Source organism: Calonectris borealis, chromosome 3 (assembly GCF_964195595.1).
Source record: "Calonectris borealis chromosome 3, bCalBor7.hap1.2, whole genome shotgun sequence".
Taxonomy (NCBI): Eukaryota; Metazoa; Chordata; class Aves; order Procellariiformes; family Procellariidae; genus Calonectris; species Calonectris borealis.
Window position 1 is genome coordinate 14,178,483 of NC_134314.1, and position 15,810 is coordinate 14,194,292.

General features: G+C 35.2%; 1 protein-coding gene across 1 annotated transcript in view; it reads left to right on the plus strand.

The window, feature by feature from the left end:
• Window positions 1–15,810, plus strand: part of NBAS (NBAS subunit of NRZ tethering complex) — a 209,439-nt gene that overhangs the window by 54,124 nt on the left and 139,505 nt on the right. The window contains exons 22-30 of the mRNA XM_075145030.1: window positions 2,714–2,797; window positions 3,455–3,608; window positions 5,535–5,720; window positions 6,709–6,882; window positions 7,894–8,027; window positions 8,755–8,817; window positions 9,387–9,509; window positions 11,017–11,119; window positions 13,394–13,617. Coding sequence (XP_075001131.1) covers window positions 2,714–2,797; window positions 3,455–3,608; window positions 5,535–5,720; window positions 6,709–6,882; window positions 7,894–8,027; window positions 8,755–8,817; window positions 9,387–9,509; window positions 11,017–11,119; window positions 13,394–13,617 — 1,245 coding nt within the window. The remainder of the gene's footprint in view (window positions 1–2,713; window positions 2,798–3,454; window positions 3,609–5,534; window positions 5,721–6,708; window positions 6,883–7,893; window positions 8,028–8,754; window positions 8,818–9,386; window positions 9,510–11,016; window positions 11,120–13,393; window positions 13,618–15,810) is intronic.

The following is a 15,810-nucleotide window of genomic DNA, read 5'->3' on the forward strand; positions in this document are numbered from 1 at the left end:
CCTTTAAGATCTTCTAGTAAACCTAACACTGCCAAGTCCACCACTAAACCATGTCCCTAAGTGCCAGGTCTACAGGTCTTTTAAATACCTCCAGGGATGGTGACTCAATCAATATGTTGTCTTAAGGGGTGTGTGAGAGGGAGACTGACAGAGAGGGGCTGACTTTGTTTTACAGGTTACCCTGTACTATTCATGCTGTTCTTAGTGGAGCTATGGGAAGAGGACAAAGGGAAGGGCAAGATGTGGTGTGAGTGCTCCTCTCAGCTTGACTTTGTGATTCTTCAGCTTCTGAAACTGCCTGAGCCCTCAGGCTCCTTTGAGAGGTTCCACTGCCAACTGGTCCTTGCCAATGACTGAATCTCTTTTTACCCCTGATATGTTTATGAATAAAAGATTGTTAAAATGATTTGATTTGATGTAGTCAAGTCTTACAGGCCCATACTGTATCTGAGATTTTTTTTTTTTTAAATACAGTAAAATAACAAAATCTTACATTACAATTCTTGGAGACAGAACTACTTAAGGTATTAGTTTTTTTCGCCAACATTAGCTGCACATACTATCTGTAATGTGAAATTGGGGTTGTTACCTGAAAATCTTCTCTTACTGTTATTCTCTCATGGTAGTTCTGCTACAATTTGCAGACATGATTTGAAACAGCTTCTAAAATGAAACCCTTGTCTGTTCTCTGCTGTATAAAAGCTCATTTTCTCTTTTTAACAAAACAAAACCAAAAAAGATCCTTCCCAAACAAAACAAAACCCAAACAAACCAACCAACCAACCAATCCCCCCTGAAATGTCGTCTTAAGCCTACTGGGAAGTGAGTGGAAAAATTTTACTATGAAACGAAATTGTCTTGGGCAATAAAATTTTGTCCAGTTTTCTTTTATGTTTAATAGAACATAGACAAGGAGAGCATTATTGATTGTAACATAAAGACCTGCTCATACTGTCTTGATTTTATATTTTGGAAGGGAGTGTTAATCACACTCTGGCTTTTCTGTTCTTTGACATTTCAACTGATAAAGAGAACTTTTTCAGTACAAACTGGGCCTTCCGTAATAACATTCTCATGTATGACATTTGAAATATGACCTTAGTAATGTAGTTTATGAACCCAGTTTTAAGCATTAATATTTAAAATTGATTGATAAATTATGTTATCTAAGACTTCAACAAACAACAGCACCCCCCAATCCCCAAAATACATGGGCTGATGATGAATCTTTCCAAAATCAGAAAGTGACTTTATTCCTGGTGCTTATATCATAAATGTTAATTTGGAGTTTTCTTTATTAATTTTTTTTCAGTGATGTTACTACATGGTGCCTAATTATAAAGATAATCTTGGAGCATTTTGTCCTACTGAACTGGAATTGAACGCAGATGTTACTATAGCTGAGACACAGCAATTAGCAGTTTTCCATCTTCTTTCCTCCTTTCTTTTGACTTTTATAGCCTGCAAATCTGTCTCTGCCAATTTATTGCTGGATTTCTACTGCATGTTTCATTTGGAGGGTTGGAATTACTATGGATAAAACGCGGGGTATTATTGTTAGTGCATAGAGGAGAGAAAGAAAGGGTGGCTGACCTGGGAGAAGGGGGTGTGTGTGTGTGTACAGGGCAGGGCAGTTAGTATGGACATGCCTTGCTTTGTTAAATGTGTTTAATGGCTGTTGCTAAAGGAGATGGTGTTACTGATTTTTAGCTTGTTGTTTTGACTCTATATCGTGAAATTGATTTGTTTGTTGGAATTGTGTTTCTTTTTAAGCTACTGAGTTACAGTGCTGCTCTTCAAGGGGTGAGAATATTGTGTCAGTTATTAATTTATAGATAGGAATTGTCCATGTAGTATTGCTATTGCTGTTTATTATCAGGGTCAGGAGAAAATCAATGAGATATAAAATAGCTTATTGCTCCAGTATGCTGAAACTTTAATGTCTTTACTTCGTACATGGTTTGTTTCTTATTTCTACAAATGCCAGAACCTATATGGCTTTTCTCTTCCCCCTTAGTTTATGTTTTGCATAGCTTGACCTGGTTTTCTCAGGTTTTATGCTGCTTAAGCAACTATCTTACAACAGCGAGCTGTAAGTAATCATTCTAGTAATAACCTGTGGTGTTCTTAAACTGCATTTTAAACAGATATTTTTTTTTTTTTCTTCAACCTCAATATTTAGAGAATGTTTCACTCTGGAAGTTTGTGGTGAGGAAGCCACATTAAACTTAATTAAGAAGATGAGTACAGCAGAATGTATTTTGTTTTGGTTCAGTGCAAGGATTTGTGCTAAAATTTGAAGAATTTTTTTTTTTTCCAAGCTGTGAAGATCATAGGTTTTTGTTCATTTCAGTCTTCTGTGACAGCATATGAAGTCAGAATACTTACTGTGAAGCAGTAAAAATTCTTAAAGCATGTAGTGGTTTTTTTTTTTTTTAAAAGGTACGGTCAGTAAGAAAATAAATTTTTTTAGTGGATCTTTAATGGTATAGGTAGAATATGTGTTTGTACAGGTAATATCATACAGGCAAAATCATACTTGTATATCTGCATTAAGAACTGATAAATCTTAAAAAATTGATACTGTAATTGAATTATGTGCTGCTTATGAATTCACTGAAATATTTGCCTATGTTTTGTATTCCATTAATTGAATGCTATCATAATTTAAAAAAAAATAATTGTGTAACGTTTCCCTTTTCTGTTACACCAGTTACAAGCAGGGGACATTGAAAATTCTTCCTTGGAATGAGCAGAAACATCGTGAAGAAGACTGGTGTGAAAAAGCAGAATGCAGGTAAGTATATAGAAAAAGTAAAAAGTTTTTTTCTGTATTTATGTACACTTCAGATAAAGAATTTCCTTACTAATTCTTAAAATGTGGGAAATACCCAGTAAGACTCACTTCTTATTTTTGTGCACACTAACTTGTGTTTTCAGCTTTCTTAGTGAGACTGACTGAGCAAATACTCTTACATGTTACAGCATTATGTTCACTGTGATTATGTGATGAGTAACTTTTGCAAATGCATGTGAGCGGGGGTTACTGTTGGAAATCCTGATTTTCTCCCCCCCCGCCTGCTCCTCTTCTGCCCTGTTAGTTGTCAACCATAACATTATCATAGCAGCTTTAATGGATCACAAAACTGCCTTTCACTGTGTGAGGAACAGATGGAAAGCAGAGGTTGGGCATACGTGTGTCTTGGGTAGAGAGGATTCTTTCTTTCATGACCTATCTCATGTTTGGAATCTCTTTCTAGTTACTTTGCTGACAAAAATTAAGACTTACTATGATTGGCATTTGAGTCTCATCAAATTATTGGTGTAATGGTAGTTTGATTGTAGCATTTTCTTTCAGAATAACCAGAAGTTTAAAGAAAAAAACTGATGTGAAAAAAATGCAAGCAAATGTATACTTAAACATATACTTACTTTTTTTTTTTTTTTTGAAAAGGGTGATTGTTGAACCAACTTTACAAGATGAAGGTGAATTTCTGTATGAAACGCAACCTGAGTTACTGAAGTACAGGACTACTGACCTTTCGTTAGATCTCGTTACCGATTGGTATTTGAGCAGAGCACAGGAAATTGAAAAATATGCGATGCAGGTGAGAATAGCAGTGAGGAAATGATGATGGCTGACTCGGGCTGATCAGCCTTCTTCAACAGAATCCTGTCTTAATGCATATTGATGGGAGCTTTTCCCTCAGTAATATACACTGTGTCTCAATCTTCATTATGGCTTTTGAAGTATTTGTTTTTTCTTTTGCAGTGTACTTATGCTTGCTCTAAAGTTTACTCAGCCAGGTAATTGATCCTATGAATGAATAGGAAGCCGGTAGATTCCCTTTCACTTGGCTTACCATAGCACTTCACTAGTCCATGAAAAATGTTTACCATTTGTCGTGGTTTAACCTGGCAGGCAGCCAAATACCATGCAGCCGCTCACTCACTCCCCCCACCCCCCCAGTGGGACGGGGAGAGAATCCGAAGGGTAAAAGTGAGAAAAACTCGTGGGTTGAGATAAAGACAGTTTAATAGAACAGAAAAGGGAAAATAATGATAATAAATAATGATAGAATATACAAAATTAGTGATGCACAATGCAATTGCTCACCACCCGCGCTGACCGATAACCAAGTAGCGATCGGTACTTCCTGGATCACGCCTACCCTTCATATACTGAGCATGACGTCACATGGTATGGAATACCCCATTAGCCAGCTGGGCTGGCTGTCCTGATTATGTTCCCTCTCATCTTGTGCACCTAGCTCAGTCAGTAGGCACGGGAGGTGTCCTTGGACTAGGAGGGCACTTAGCAACAACTGAAAACATCAGTGTGTTATCAACATTCTCCTCATACTAAATCCAAAACACAGCACTAGGAAGAAATTTAACCCTATCCCAGCCAAAACCAGGACACCATTACATTTTATGTTTGTAACTAAGGGAGGGAATGTTGTGCACAGGGTATCAGGAAACATGTTCTTTTATCTGTCACATGATACTGTGCCATATATATCGATATGTGGCAGTCACGTGTGTCACTCATATGCCAATGTGTAGTACTGTCATGATTTCTTCCTGGCAGGTTTATTGTGTGTCTGTGTTACTTCCATGAGCTTATTTTTGCTTTATTTTCTTCATATTTTAAAAATGTTTGAAGCAATGTGTGATAAAGACAAGCATTGCAAGTAAGAATAGAGCTCATCACTGAAGTACTCCAGTATTTTATTGCTTCTCAAGCCAATTTAGCTGCATGAAAAGGAGGTTGGCTGGAAGTATCACTATGAGCTAGTTCTGGGGGACAAGTTCTTCTATTCTTCAAGTTTGTGGTCCTCCAAGGCTCTCTAGTCATAGTTCCCTGTGATCTTAACAGCCTATCAGTAGGTATGGGAAAAAAAGCAACTTCCAAGGATTAATTGAATTACTAATATATAAATGAAATTGCGTTCTACTCTTCCAGACTTATGTCTGCCTCACTGAATACATATAGCCAATATTGCATTCTTTGAAATTGATACAAAATCTTTCATATAAAAGTATTTTCAGTAACAAGGGAAAAAGACTGTCATTATTTTCTGTGAAATAAAATGCAACAATTAAAATTATGAATTCATGGTCAGCTAGAAAAGTCACGTTACATGCAGAGCTATGCATAAGTTCAGTCAGTTAACTGATTATCTTAGTTTAAAGCAATCCTTCATATTCCATGCAGTGAGATGAGGTGATATATCTATGTGTGATCTCCGGAAGGAATAGTATTCTCCTAATTAATATGCATCGGTAGGATGCATCTGGGTCAAAAGCCTATAATGACATCATCCACTAAGATTAAGCATTTTATTTGGTCTCTGTAAAGCTGAGAAGAACAATCCATTTAGGAATATACAGTCCACAAAAACTTCTAAGACCTTCAAATTGCCTACTAAGCAAAAGGAACATGGAAGGAAAATAGACACACAAACAGGACACAGGCTGGACTTGTTTTTTGGCACACAGTTGTACAGCAGGGGGTTTTTATTATTTTTCAGGTGGACTGTGCTCTGTCCCTTGTTCGTCTTGGCGTGGAGAGGAATATTCCTGGTCTGCAGGTGCTTTGTGACAATCTGATCACTCTTGAGACAGTAGTTTATGAGACTGATGGTGAACAAACCTTAACTTTGAAGGAACTTGTAGAGATGAAAGACATTGAAAAGCTGAGACTGTTGATGAAGAATGTAAGTATTTTGAATAAATTAGTAAATATACATTGATCTCCAGTAATTCAGGTTACCCTAGATCTTGTGTATATAAAGATACTGTTAGTGGCTGACGTTTTTCTGATGAATCTCCATCTTTAATTCAACAACAATTCAACACTTTTACTGTTTCTTTTTTGTTGTGGTGGGTTTTTTTCCTGTATTTATTTGTTTTTAACAAATGCTAAAATGTCTCAGTTTTCTCAAAGACCTGTTTCTTTGTCCTAGGCACAGAACTAAATGTTAATGAATCTAGTCTTTTGAAAGCTGTGAATTGCTTTTTCACTGGCCCCTTCTAAAGAATCTTCAGTGTAGCTGTTGATGATGCTGCAGATACAACAACGTTGAATGTTTTCCGTGTATGTTTTTTGGTGCTATAAATATTGGCAAAAAATCTTAATATTTGCCTCTGCAGCATATGCATGTTTTTCATTTTCTCTGTGTTCAGCCTGCGCGTGGCATTTCAGAATAGAAAAAGACCTTTTGGAAAGGTTGAAAAATACCTAGAGATTGAACAGGGCTCTGAAATTCAGTCGAAGAATACGTAAGCACCAGAGCAGAACACTCATGCACTTGAAGCTCCTCAGAATTTTCAAAATTTTGTTAGGATTTATGTAACCACTCCTCATTTCTTTTTCTGTCTTGCATTCTTGCATGCTGAAAGTAATGCTACTCTGACATGAATGCAAGCCGATCTTTCACTCATTCTGAAATTGCAGGAGGAAGACAGCTGGCTTTCCTCATGTAATGGGCTTTACTCCTGTACTGCTTGGTTTCCCCAAGCCATTGGGCAGCAGAAAGATGATGAATTGTTTAAGTGCTTCATGATGTAGTGATCTGTGCAGCAGTGATGAATTGCAGGCTTCAGCTGTTGTTTGTGATAGGTGAAGATACTGTTTCAGTTATATTGATCAAAATATGTTCTGTTTGTTCTTTTTTTCTCTCTGTAACTCATTGCGCTTTCCAGTCCTCTGATGAAGAATACGTGAAGAATGTTTATCAGTGGATGATTCCTTTTCTCCACCGCTGTGAAAATCAGTCCCCTGGTCTTGCAAATTCACTCTTTAAAGAATATTTAGTAACATTAGCAAAGGAAGACCTGACTCTACCTCTGAAGATATTTCAGAATTCAAAACCTGCTGTAAGTATAGAGCCCTGATGATTCTACTGGTTTCTTTGGAAATTCTTGTCCTGAAGAAGTGAATTCATAAACAGGGTTAGTTCATCTTCTAAATCAGATTGTCTCCCTGATCTTCCCCTTCTTCTTGGACCCAGAATTTGTTAAATTTTAGAAAACATTAATTTAAAAATATTATAGCATAAGATATTATGCATCTAAATTGTCCTTGATAAGATAGTCAATATAATTATGATTGTAGTAATTATGATCTTGACCTAGTAGAACAAAAATTATTGTTAAGATTCTTCTCTGAAGTAATTTTATGGTGATGTGTCTAAAGTAAATTCCTGGCATATTTGCTTTTTAAAAAATGGGAATCAAAGAGTTTGATCTCACTAATATTTTTTTCCTGAGGAATTTACTATCAGTAGATTTCAAGTTATTTCTCCTTGCCCCCTTCCATCCTGCCCCTCTCTTTCTACAACAAATGTAAAGAATAAAATGGGAGCCATTAGGATGGAGGCAAGAGTTCAGTGAGTAAGGGTTGAAGTTACCTTCCATGTGAGTATTTCATGCTGCTTCTACAGTTTAAATAGTTACTTCAGGGCACGTAAGCACATTTTTGCATATTATTGAACATTCTAAGTGTATGGACAGAAATCAACCAGAGAAGGAAAAATACAGCTATCTTATATATATTGATAATGTTGTACATATTAAATAAATCTGACAAATATTTGCAGCAGTTGCCTTCCTCTGCCCTGCACCCTCTCCACCTCTTGAATTCAAAAAGGGTATAATGACGTACCCCTGTTCTTTTCAGTATCTGCAGTGTAGAAAACTAGCCGAGTTATGTTTCAGGTTGTAACTTCAACAGGTAGTTCACTAAGTTGTTAGCAAGAGACCTTCTAATTACAACTAAAGACAATTTATTTACTTGGATTACACGTCTTTTTAGAATCTTTCAGAATAAACTTAACTGTTGAATTAGAAACAGAAAACTAAAAATAATGTGCTTTCTTTTCTTGTTAGTGTCAGCAGAAAATTATTCCTGATCAAGACCAGCTTATGATTACGGCATTGGAATGTATTTATAGTTGTGAACGAGATGACCAGCTCTCTCTCTGTTACGATATTTTGGAATGCCTTCCACAAAGAGGATATGGGTAAACATTTTCAGCTAGTTATTTGTAAATATTTCAGATGTGTTAAATATAGTTGTGAATTAATGCTTTAAGAATAGTTGTTAAGTCACTAAAGGGTAGGTAATGTTATTGGAATATTCTGTTCCTGTCTGCGTTGTCATGGTCATACGTATGCTTGTGCTGTATATTTACTCTACCAAATAATAAAACAAAACATGATTTAAAGTAGCAGCCTAGACTAAGGCTTCTGTGTTAGTTTCTTAGACCTTTTATGTCCTGGTGAATTGAGACCAAGTGTTAGTGCTATCTTACTGGTCTCGTTGGTCTTGTTACAGTTAGTGGTGTCTTGCACTTAGCTTAAAAGCAGCAATATGGCCCTGTGAGAGAGGTCTCTATATGGAAGACCTATATGAAAGACAAGTAATTCTCAAGGAAGTGAAAGCATGAGGAGGAGATGTAAACTATTCTCCCAATATCTTTTGCATGTAGGAAGGAGAGAGCCTGAGAAAAGTGTAAGGAAGAAGGAAAAGCTCTTTTCTTGGGAGACTGAGGGACCCTCTCAGTTTTAGCTATCCTTCCAGCAAGAAGCCAGCAGTTTTAATCTTTTCAAGCAAAAGTATATTTGATTTTCATCAAGGGATGTTTCAAACTGCTTATCTTTATATCTATGTAATCTGAATTATATGAAGAAATTACAAGAAGTATGGAGATATATATGTTTAATATTAATTGTGTAATATCTTTGCAGGCCTGAAACAGATAAAACTAACACTCTTCATGATGAAGTAGATGAACTGGAACAAATTCTTAGGTATTTAATGTTGCTAAAATAAGTAATGTATTCTTACAGAAGTCACTAGGTATAGCCAAGAACTTTATGACAAGAAAGCAGCAAGAATATTTATCTTGTTTTTAGTGCTGTCGACAAGATAATCTGTAAGTTTTTTATATTCAGATCTTAGAAATATTGAATGGTTTTCGTTATTTGAATATTATAAAACTACACAGATATTTTCCTTGGAATAAAAATGTTTGTTGGTGGGTTTTTTTTTTTGATTTTTTTTTTTTTTGAGGGGGAGGAAATATTTACTTCTGAAATATCCGGGGAATTTGTTTCGATCTTGATACTCTGTAACGGTTTGACTGATCAAAAGGTAAAAGCTGTGAAGATATGTCATCAGGTTATTGGTGATATGCTTTTACCTTACAGTATTAATTTTTTTGAGTAAATAATGTTACTCTGGCTAATCTATACTGTTATAGATTTTACGGAGACTGTTTGCATTTGCAGTACATTGTTTGAGACAGCTTTAAGACTGCTGCAGCAGAGGTAGTTGTACAACTGTACAGAATTAAAAAATGTTGACTATTCATTTACAGCGTGTCAGAGCTGTTGGAGAAACATGGACTTCAGAAACCTGTTTCCTTTGTGAAAGACACAAAGGACAATGCGGAGGAGGCACGGAAGCTGATGATTAGGTTGACAAGGCACACAGGTCGCAAGTTAGTATTCAAAAGGGAATGGGAGATAAGAGGGAAAGGAGAGTAAGGTAACAAATACTTATCGTCAGAGAGCGTATCTGCTTGTTTTCTTGCAGTAGGTAACCGTAGTGTTCAAACTGAACATGGTGTACATAAAACACATTTGTTAAACTGATGATTAACACGATTAGTGTTTTGGCTGCATTCCCCACATTCAAAAAACTCTGTCTAACTTCAAACCTGTTTCAATATGTTTGAGTTCAAGTAAACAAGCCTAAAAGGCATACTGGCTGCAAAATACTGCAAGGTGATGAACAGTCAAAGTTAACATATTATAAATGAGGTCCTTTAAGACCTATTTAAATTTATTGAGAGTATAGGATTTGTAAAACAACGCTTTCTTTTTTTTGGCATGTTTTCTTAGGAGCTCTTTAATAGGGTAATTTATTGATTTTACTTATTGATTGTACCTCTTATATTTCCAGTATAATTTTCCAATTTTTCTGGTTAAGAACTACTTTTTTAACTCGTCTTCCAACTGTAGATGAATTATTACACGGCTCTTGGCATAAGCAGATAAAAAGATTGAACCCTGGGAAAAACAGCCATCACTGTGGGTTGTTTTTTTTTTCTTATTTTTCTTATTTAAAGTAAACATGCACAATAGTTTATTGGTGATGGTAGGGTAGTATTTAGCTTGGACATGCTGAAAGCTTTTTGACTTCTAAAAACCTTTCTTTAGAAAATATCAGGTCAATGCCTCTGTAGGAAAAGTGTTGATTTTTCACTTTCTGTAGAGATTCTTTGCTTTGCCAAAATGAAAGAAACACATGAGAAAATCACTATTATCTGGACTAGCTTGTATGGCTTAAAAAAGTCTTTTTTAATCTGAAAGGCTCAAGATAATGTAAAAAAACCTTCATAGTGTTTTTACTAGTAAGAGTTTTGCACATGAAGTTGCATAGAAAGCTTTGTGGGTAAGTAGACATCCATGGATGTAGAGGGTCAAGAATCTGAACACCATTCCAATTTAAGGAACAAAAACTTGCAGCTCTAATCGCCTGTGATTGCGTGCAATCGATTAGTCCTTTGAGATTGCCTACAATGAACAGCATTTTAATGATCCTCAGTTGCTGTTACAAACTTGTTTTTACCCAGCTGTTCCTGGATCAGCAGGAAGATAGCACTTCCAATTTTCTGATGTACTATTGGAAGTTATCAAAACCTACTTGGGGGATCTTGATAAAAATTGCTTAAATCCCTGTCTTACTCACAGAAAACAAGCAGAAAAAACACTTTGGGTACTGCATTGTTGTCATCACACAATTTTATCCCATAGACATTGTTTTAATATTAATTAATATTAAAAGCATTCTGTCTTTAAATCACTTTTGGTTAAAAGTCCAATTAAAGATTGAAATGGCATTTGAGCAAACTCGTATTTTTGATGATGGAACTGTAGTGTTATCTACTACTTTTCTTTAAATTTGTTGAAGAAGAGAATATTTAATTTTAAAAATTTTTGTAGGCAACCATCCGTCAGTGAGGCACACTGGAAGGAGTTGCTCCAGGATATGTTAGACATGCAGCAGAAAGTATATACATGCTTACATTCAGATACTTGCTATGAGGTGAGTTTTATGTTTTCTTACTGGTTTATGTACCAAGTAAGCTACAAATTCTCATTTCATGTTGTTGCTCACAAATGAAAATACATTTTCATATGTTATGTCACTTGGTAGCCTACTGGCTCTTTTACGGTGTATTCATTCAAATCAGAAACTTCCTGTGTTAATTCATTGCATCAAAAGCCTCTCTAATATCCTGTATATCTTTTACTAGAATTCAACTTTTTTTAAATTAAGTCAACTTCTTGAGACTTAGTAATTCTATGTACAAATGTGTTTAGTAATAAACACTTAAAACTAATGAAAATAAACAATCTTTTAGCTAAATGTTATCTTCAGCCTAGCATTTCTTAAACACAAAGTTCTGGTTTGATTATATTATCCAAGGTCATTATAGGATTATGGACTTTCTACTGCTTGCAGTTGAAGTAAAATAATGTGAGAGGAGAAATCTAATTTCATTGAAGGAAAAATGTGCATAAACCTCAAACCTATGTCATAAATATTTGCAAAGGACAGCTATTAGACTGATGGAGAACTTGCTGTGACATATATTGTTTATCTACATTTTCAATTCAATATACTGCAGTTTATTACAGAAACAGTGCTGTGTCCACTATAATTGGTGTTTAAATAGTCACATCTTTTAAAAATCTAAGTGTTTTATAACTGTTTGCAGATTTAATTGCTTACCAATCTGATTAGCTCTTGGGAGAAGTTTTGAAAGCAAATTAGAAAAAAAAATGGAAGGGAAAAAGCAATGCTATTCAACCTATACCTAAAAAAGTCACTCTTTTTCTGTAGTTGTACAATTTGAAGTTGCTCAAAGAGAACTGCAATGTGTTTAATGTTCATGGTTTTGTGATAGGTTAAGGCTTAGTGTACTTGGAATTTTTTAAGTGCATTTTAAAAAATTATAGTACTAGAGCACTCTGAAAATAATAGCATTTGCTTTGCTCTGACCTTAATATAAGCTTTTTATTAATATTAAAGTATTTTTTAACCTCTATGATTTAAAAAAAACACAACAAAGGGTTTTGGAAAAATGATGTAGGAATGCTGAAAATGCTTTGAAACGTAGTGCTGTCGTATGCAATTATACTTTGATAACTTCAAAATTGAGAAATTGATGACACAGTAAGGATTTGCAATCACATATGAGGTTTGTATTGGCATCTTTTTTAGCATGATGCTTACTCTATTGTGCTTGCATGCAAAGTGAATCCTGTCCTCTTGAAGAAGGACTTCATGTTCATAAATTTTGAGAGAGGTAAATTGTATGTATATGATCTTTAAGGAGAAGGGTCAGCTATCATAATTTGCATCTTTGATTGTTCCTTGAGGATTAACATATTGTGAAATGGAAGATGATCCAATTGTATGGTGTTTTTTAAGAAACTGGAACAATGGACTGTGTTCCTTTACGGAGCATAAGATGGTTTGAAAAGGTTCTTCCTAGTGAAGAAATACTTTAATTTCAAGATGCAATTGAACAGGGTGCTAGATAATCTCATCTATGCCCTCTTTGCCACGAAAGGTTGGGCCAGATGATCTTTTGAGGTCCCTTCCAACCTGGGCTTTTCTATGATTCATTGATTCTATTTAATTTGTTATGAAATTTAAAACCTTTGACAAAGGCCATATTGTTGCAGCTACGATATTTTCTGAAATGATTAAATGCATGTGTGGCTCTTCGTTAGGACAATACTGACCATGTTTAAAAAAAAAAAATTATTTTTGTAAGGAATTGAGATTGAGTGTCTTAAAGCGGGCAACACTTTGACCTGAAAATAACAGGTGTTTTGTGACAGATGCAGCATTATATTAGTATACATTCTTTGAAGATAGTCTTGATTGAAACTTAAAAAACATGTTACATGCTCAGTTCTAAATATTTTTCATTTCTTCAGAGATACAAAATTTCTTCTCATGTGTTGTTGGTTTTAAGGTCTTAATACTGAACTGCCTTTTCAGATTCTTACATCCTATTAACACCTCAGAATGGAGGTATAAATAATTTCTGATCTCTAAGTCATACTGTAAAAAGGCAGTTAATAAGCTTTTTTCTGCAGGAAGTAGAAATAACTAGTAACTAGTTAATTTTTAGCTTTACTTAAATTGTGGAAGTACTCTCCTTGGTAGAAGTTAAATTTTGGACTGAATGTATTCTTTTGACTTCAAAGGTCCTTTTATTCAAAGCGGTTGGTTTCATACAATGCAGATAAGCTTACTTGAAGCTGCTGCTGCAGATTATTAAACTATTGTTCTTTCTTTTAGATATTCACAGAAAGTCTTTTATGCTCAAGCAGTATAGACAATATCCATTTGGCTGGGCAAATGATGCATTGCAGTATTTGGTCAGTGGATCTACCAAGTTCATCAAAAGGGAAGCCACAGTACCGAGTCAGCTATGCAAAAAGTATCGAACTAGTTTTGGCTGCTGGCAGAGAATATTTCAATTCTTCAACGAGTTTGACTGATAGCTGTATGGATTTGGCCAGGTATATTTACAACTATCATATACGTAAATACGTATTGCTCTTTTAATTAAAACTTGAATTTTGTTTTCCCTGTAAGAGGGGGTGAATCTTATGTGGGTTTAGTTCTCTTCATGTAAAATTACATGGTAAATGGAAGCGATATCTTTGGCTTCTGTAAGATTTTTTGGGGGCTTTCTTTGTTTGGTGTGTGTGTACACTGCTGTCGGAGTGACCAGGGGTCGGAGTGGGAGGCGATCCTGGAGTAATGATGAGTCCCAATATGGGTATGGTCATTCTCGTTTATTTTAAAATACTGCGCTACTTTTATAAGCCAGCCACACTAACACGCGCACCTACGAATCCTCTATTGGTTTACAGTCAGCAAGCACACGAATCTTAATATACACAGATTGGTCAAAAGCAGGTGTCCATGCGAACGCTTTCCCCGCCTGCATTCCGTTACCTAATCTACTGATAGTTACATTCCTCAGCCTGCTTCCCTATTCTGCTATCGCTTCAGAGACTCTAAAACTACAATTGCTCTTTAGCAACCCTTTGCCTTATACTGTTGTTAACAAATCCTCAGTGCTTGGAATGTTCATAGGATGTCCGTTATTTAATAAAAATCCTTCCACACACCGCCTTGCTTTGTGTGTGTGTGCACCATTGCTGTCCCTGGTGACTGGAATGATCTGTTACAGAATTCACATTGAAGAAGAAGAAATGGGCAAGTCTTTCTCTGTGGATAAGAAGTTTTTTGTGTGTGTCATTTGAACCTTTTCCACGTTATGGCATCGAACCACAATTGTGGCCCCCAGTTACTATCACAGTAGAAAATACCATTTTGCTGATTCTTTCATTTCTTTTCTTACTTTGGTCTTTCCCTATTCTGAGAGTTCATTTGAGGCTATCCGTGTCTCCTTGTTACATTAAGAAATAAGCCAAATAATTTACAGAAAGGAATTAAGGCATAGAGCAGCCTTGGTGGTTGCAGTGTGGATGTTAATTCTTGTATAGATTTAGATAGGGAAGCATTTTCTTTTATAGTTTAGATGTAGGTAGGTAAAATAATCAGGTATTACCTTTTCAGAAGATTGATGCCTTGGCTTACCCTAAATATTTCAAATAGACGCATGTCTTAATATTTCCAGTTTTTCCCTTTTATTCTAAGGATTTGCTGTTTCATTGGTGGTGTTGTTATGTGTTAATCCAAATGAGTTTTCCTTTTTCTTAAGGCACTTATTTAAAAAAAACAAAACAAAGAAAAAAAGACGACCCACAAACCAAACAACAAAAACCAAAACAAAATCCCATAACCAAACAAAAATACTTATGTTTCATCTATAAAGGAAGACGTCTTCATAAAGTACTACTTTCACTTAGACATGAGTACACTTACCTAGTAATTACAAGAAAAAGATTAAATTATTTTTCTTCCCCTCAAGATACAAATTCATCTTGACCCATAATGATGTGTACATACCCATTACCAGGTTTTTTTGAGTACTGACTATAGTAATACAGTCAAACTGTTTGTAATTAATTATCCTTTTTCAAATTAAGACATTTTCCTCAATAAATTATTGTTACTATAAAGTTTTATGGATTGACAAATCATATAATTTTCATTAGGGATTAAAGGAAGAATATTTTTGCAGTTTGCCTTGAGTGACGGTTTCTTTCTCTGTAACTTAACTAGAAAATGACTGAAAAAGCATTTTTTTCTCTGTAATCAGTCGCAGCTTGTTCCTCTCTCCCATCCCAAATGCACACACACAAAAATATATAAAATGAGGATGAGGGTTTTTTCTTTATTTTTGTGGGGTTTTGTTGTTTGCTTTTTCGGTAAAGGTATTATTGACTTAGGTCAAAGTTGGAAGACAGTCACTTTTACAGTATTAATTATATAATGCTAGCTCTATTTCTGCCTTTTTATTGAAAACACAGTTTATTGACTGTCATTACTGCTTATAAGCACTCTAGGTAAATACTTGCTTTGGAGGCCTAAAAGGCCCGGGAGTCACTGGCTTTTTTTTTTTTTTTTTCAATATGAATATTTATATGAATATAATGTATTATTATTATTTTTTAAATCATTTGAGCCTTTTTACATTTTGGACGCCAGGGCTACTAGATATACTGTGCAAAAGTTGCCATCACAAGGAAGCAGCTGCATACACTGTTATAATATCCAAATTACAACTGAATTTTATC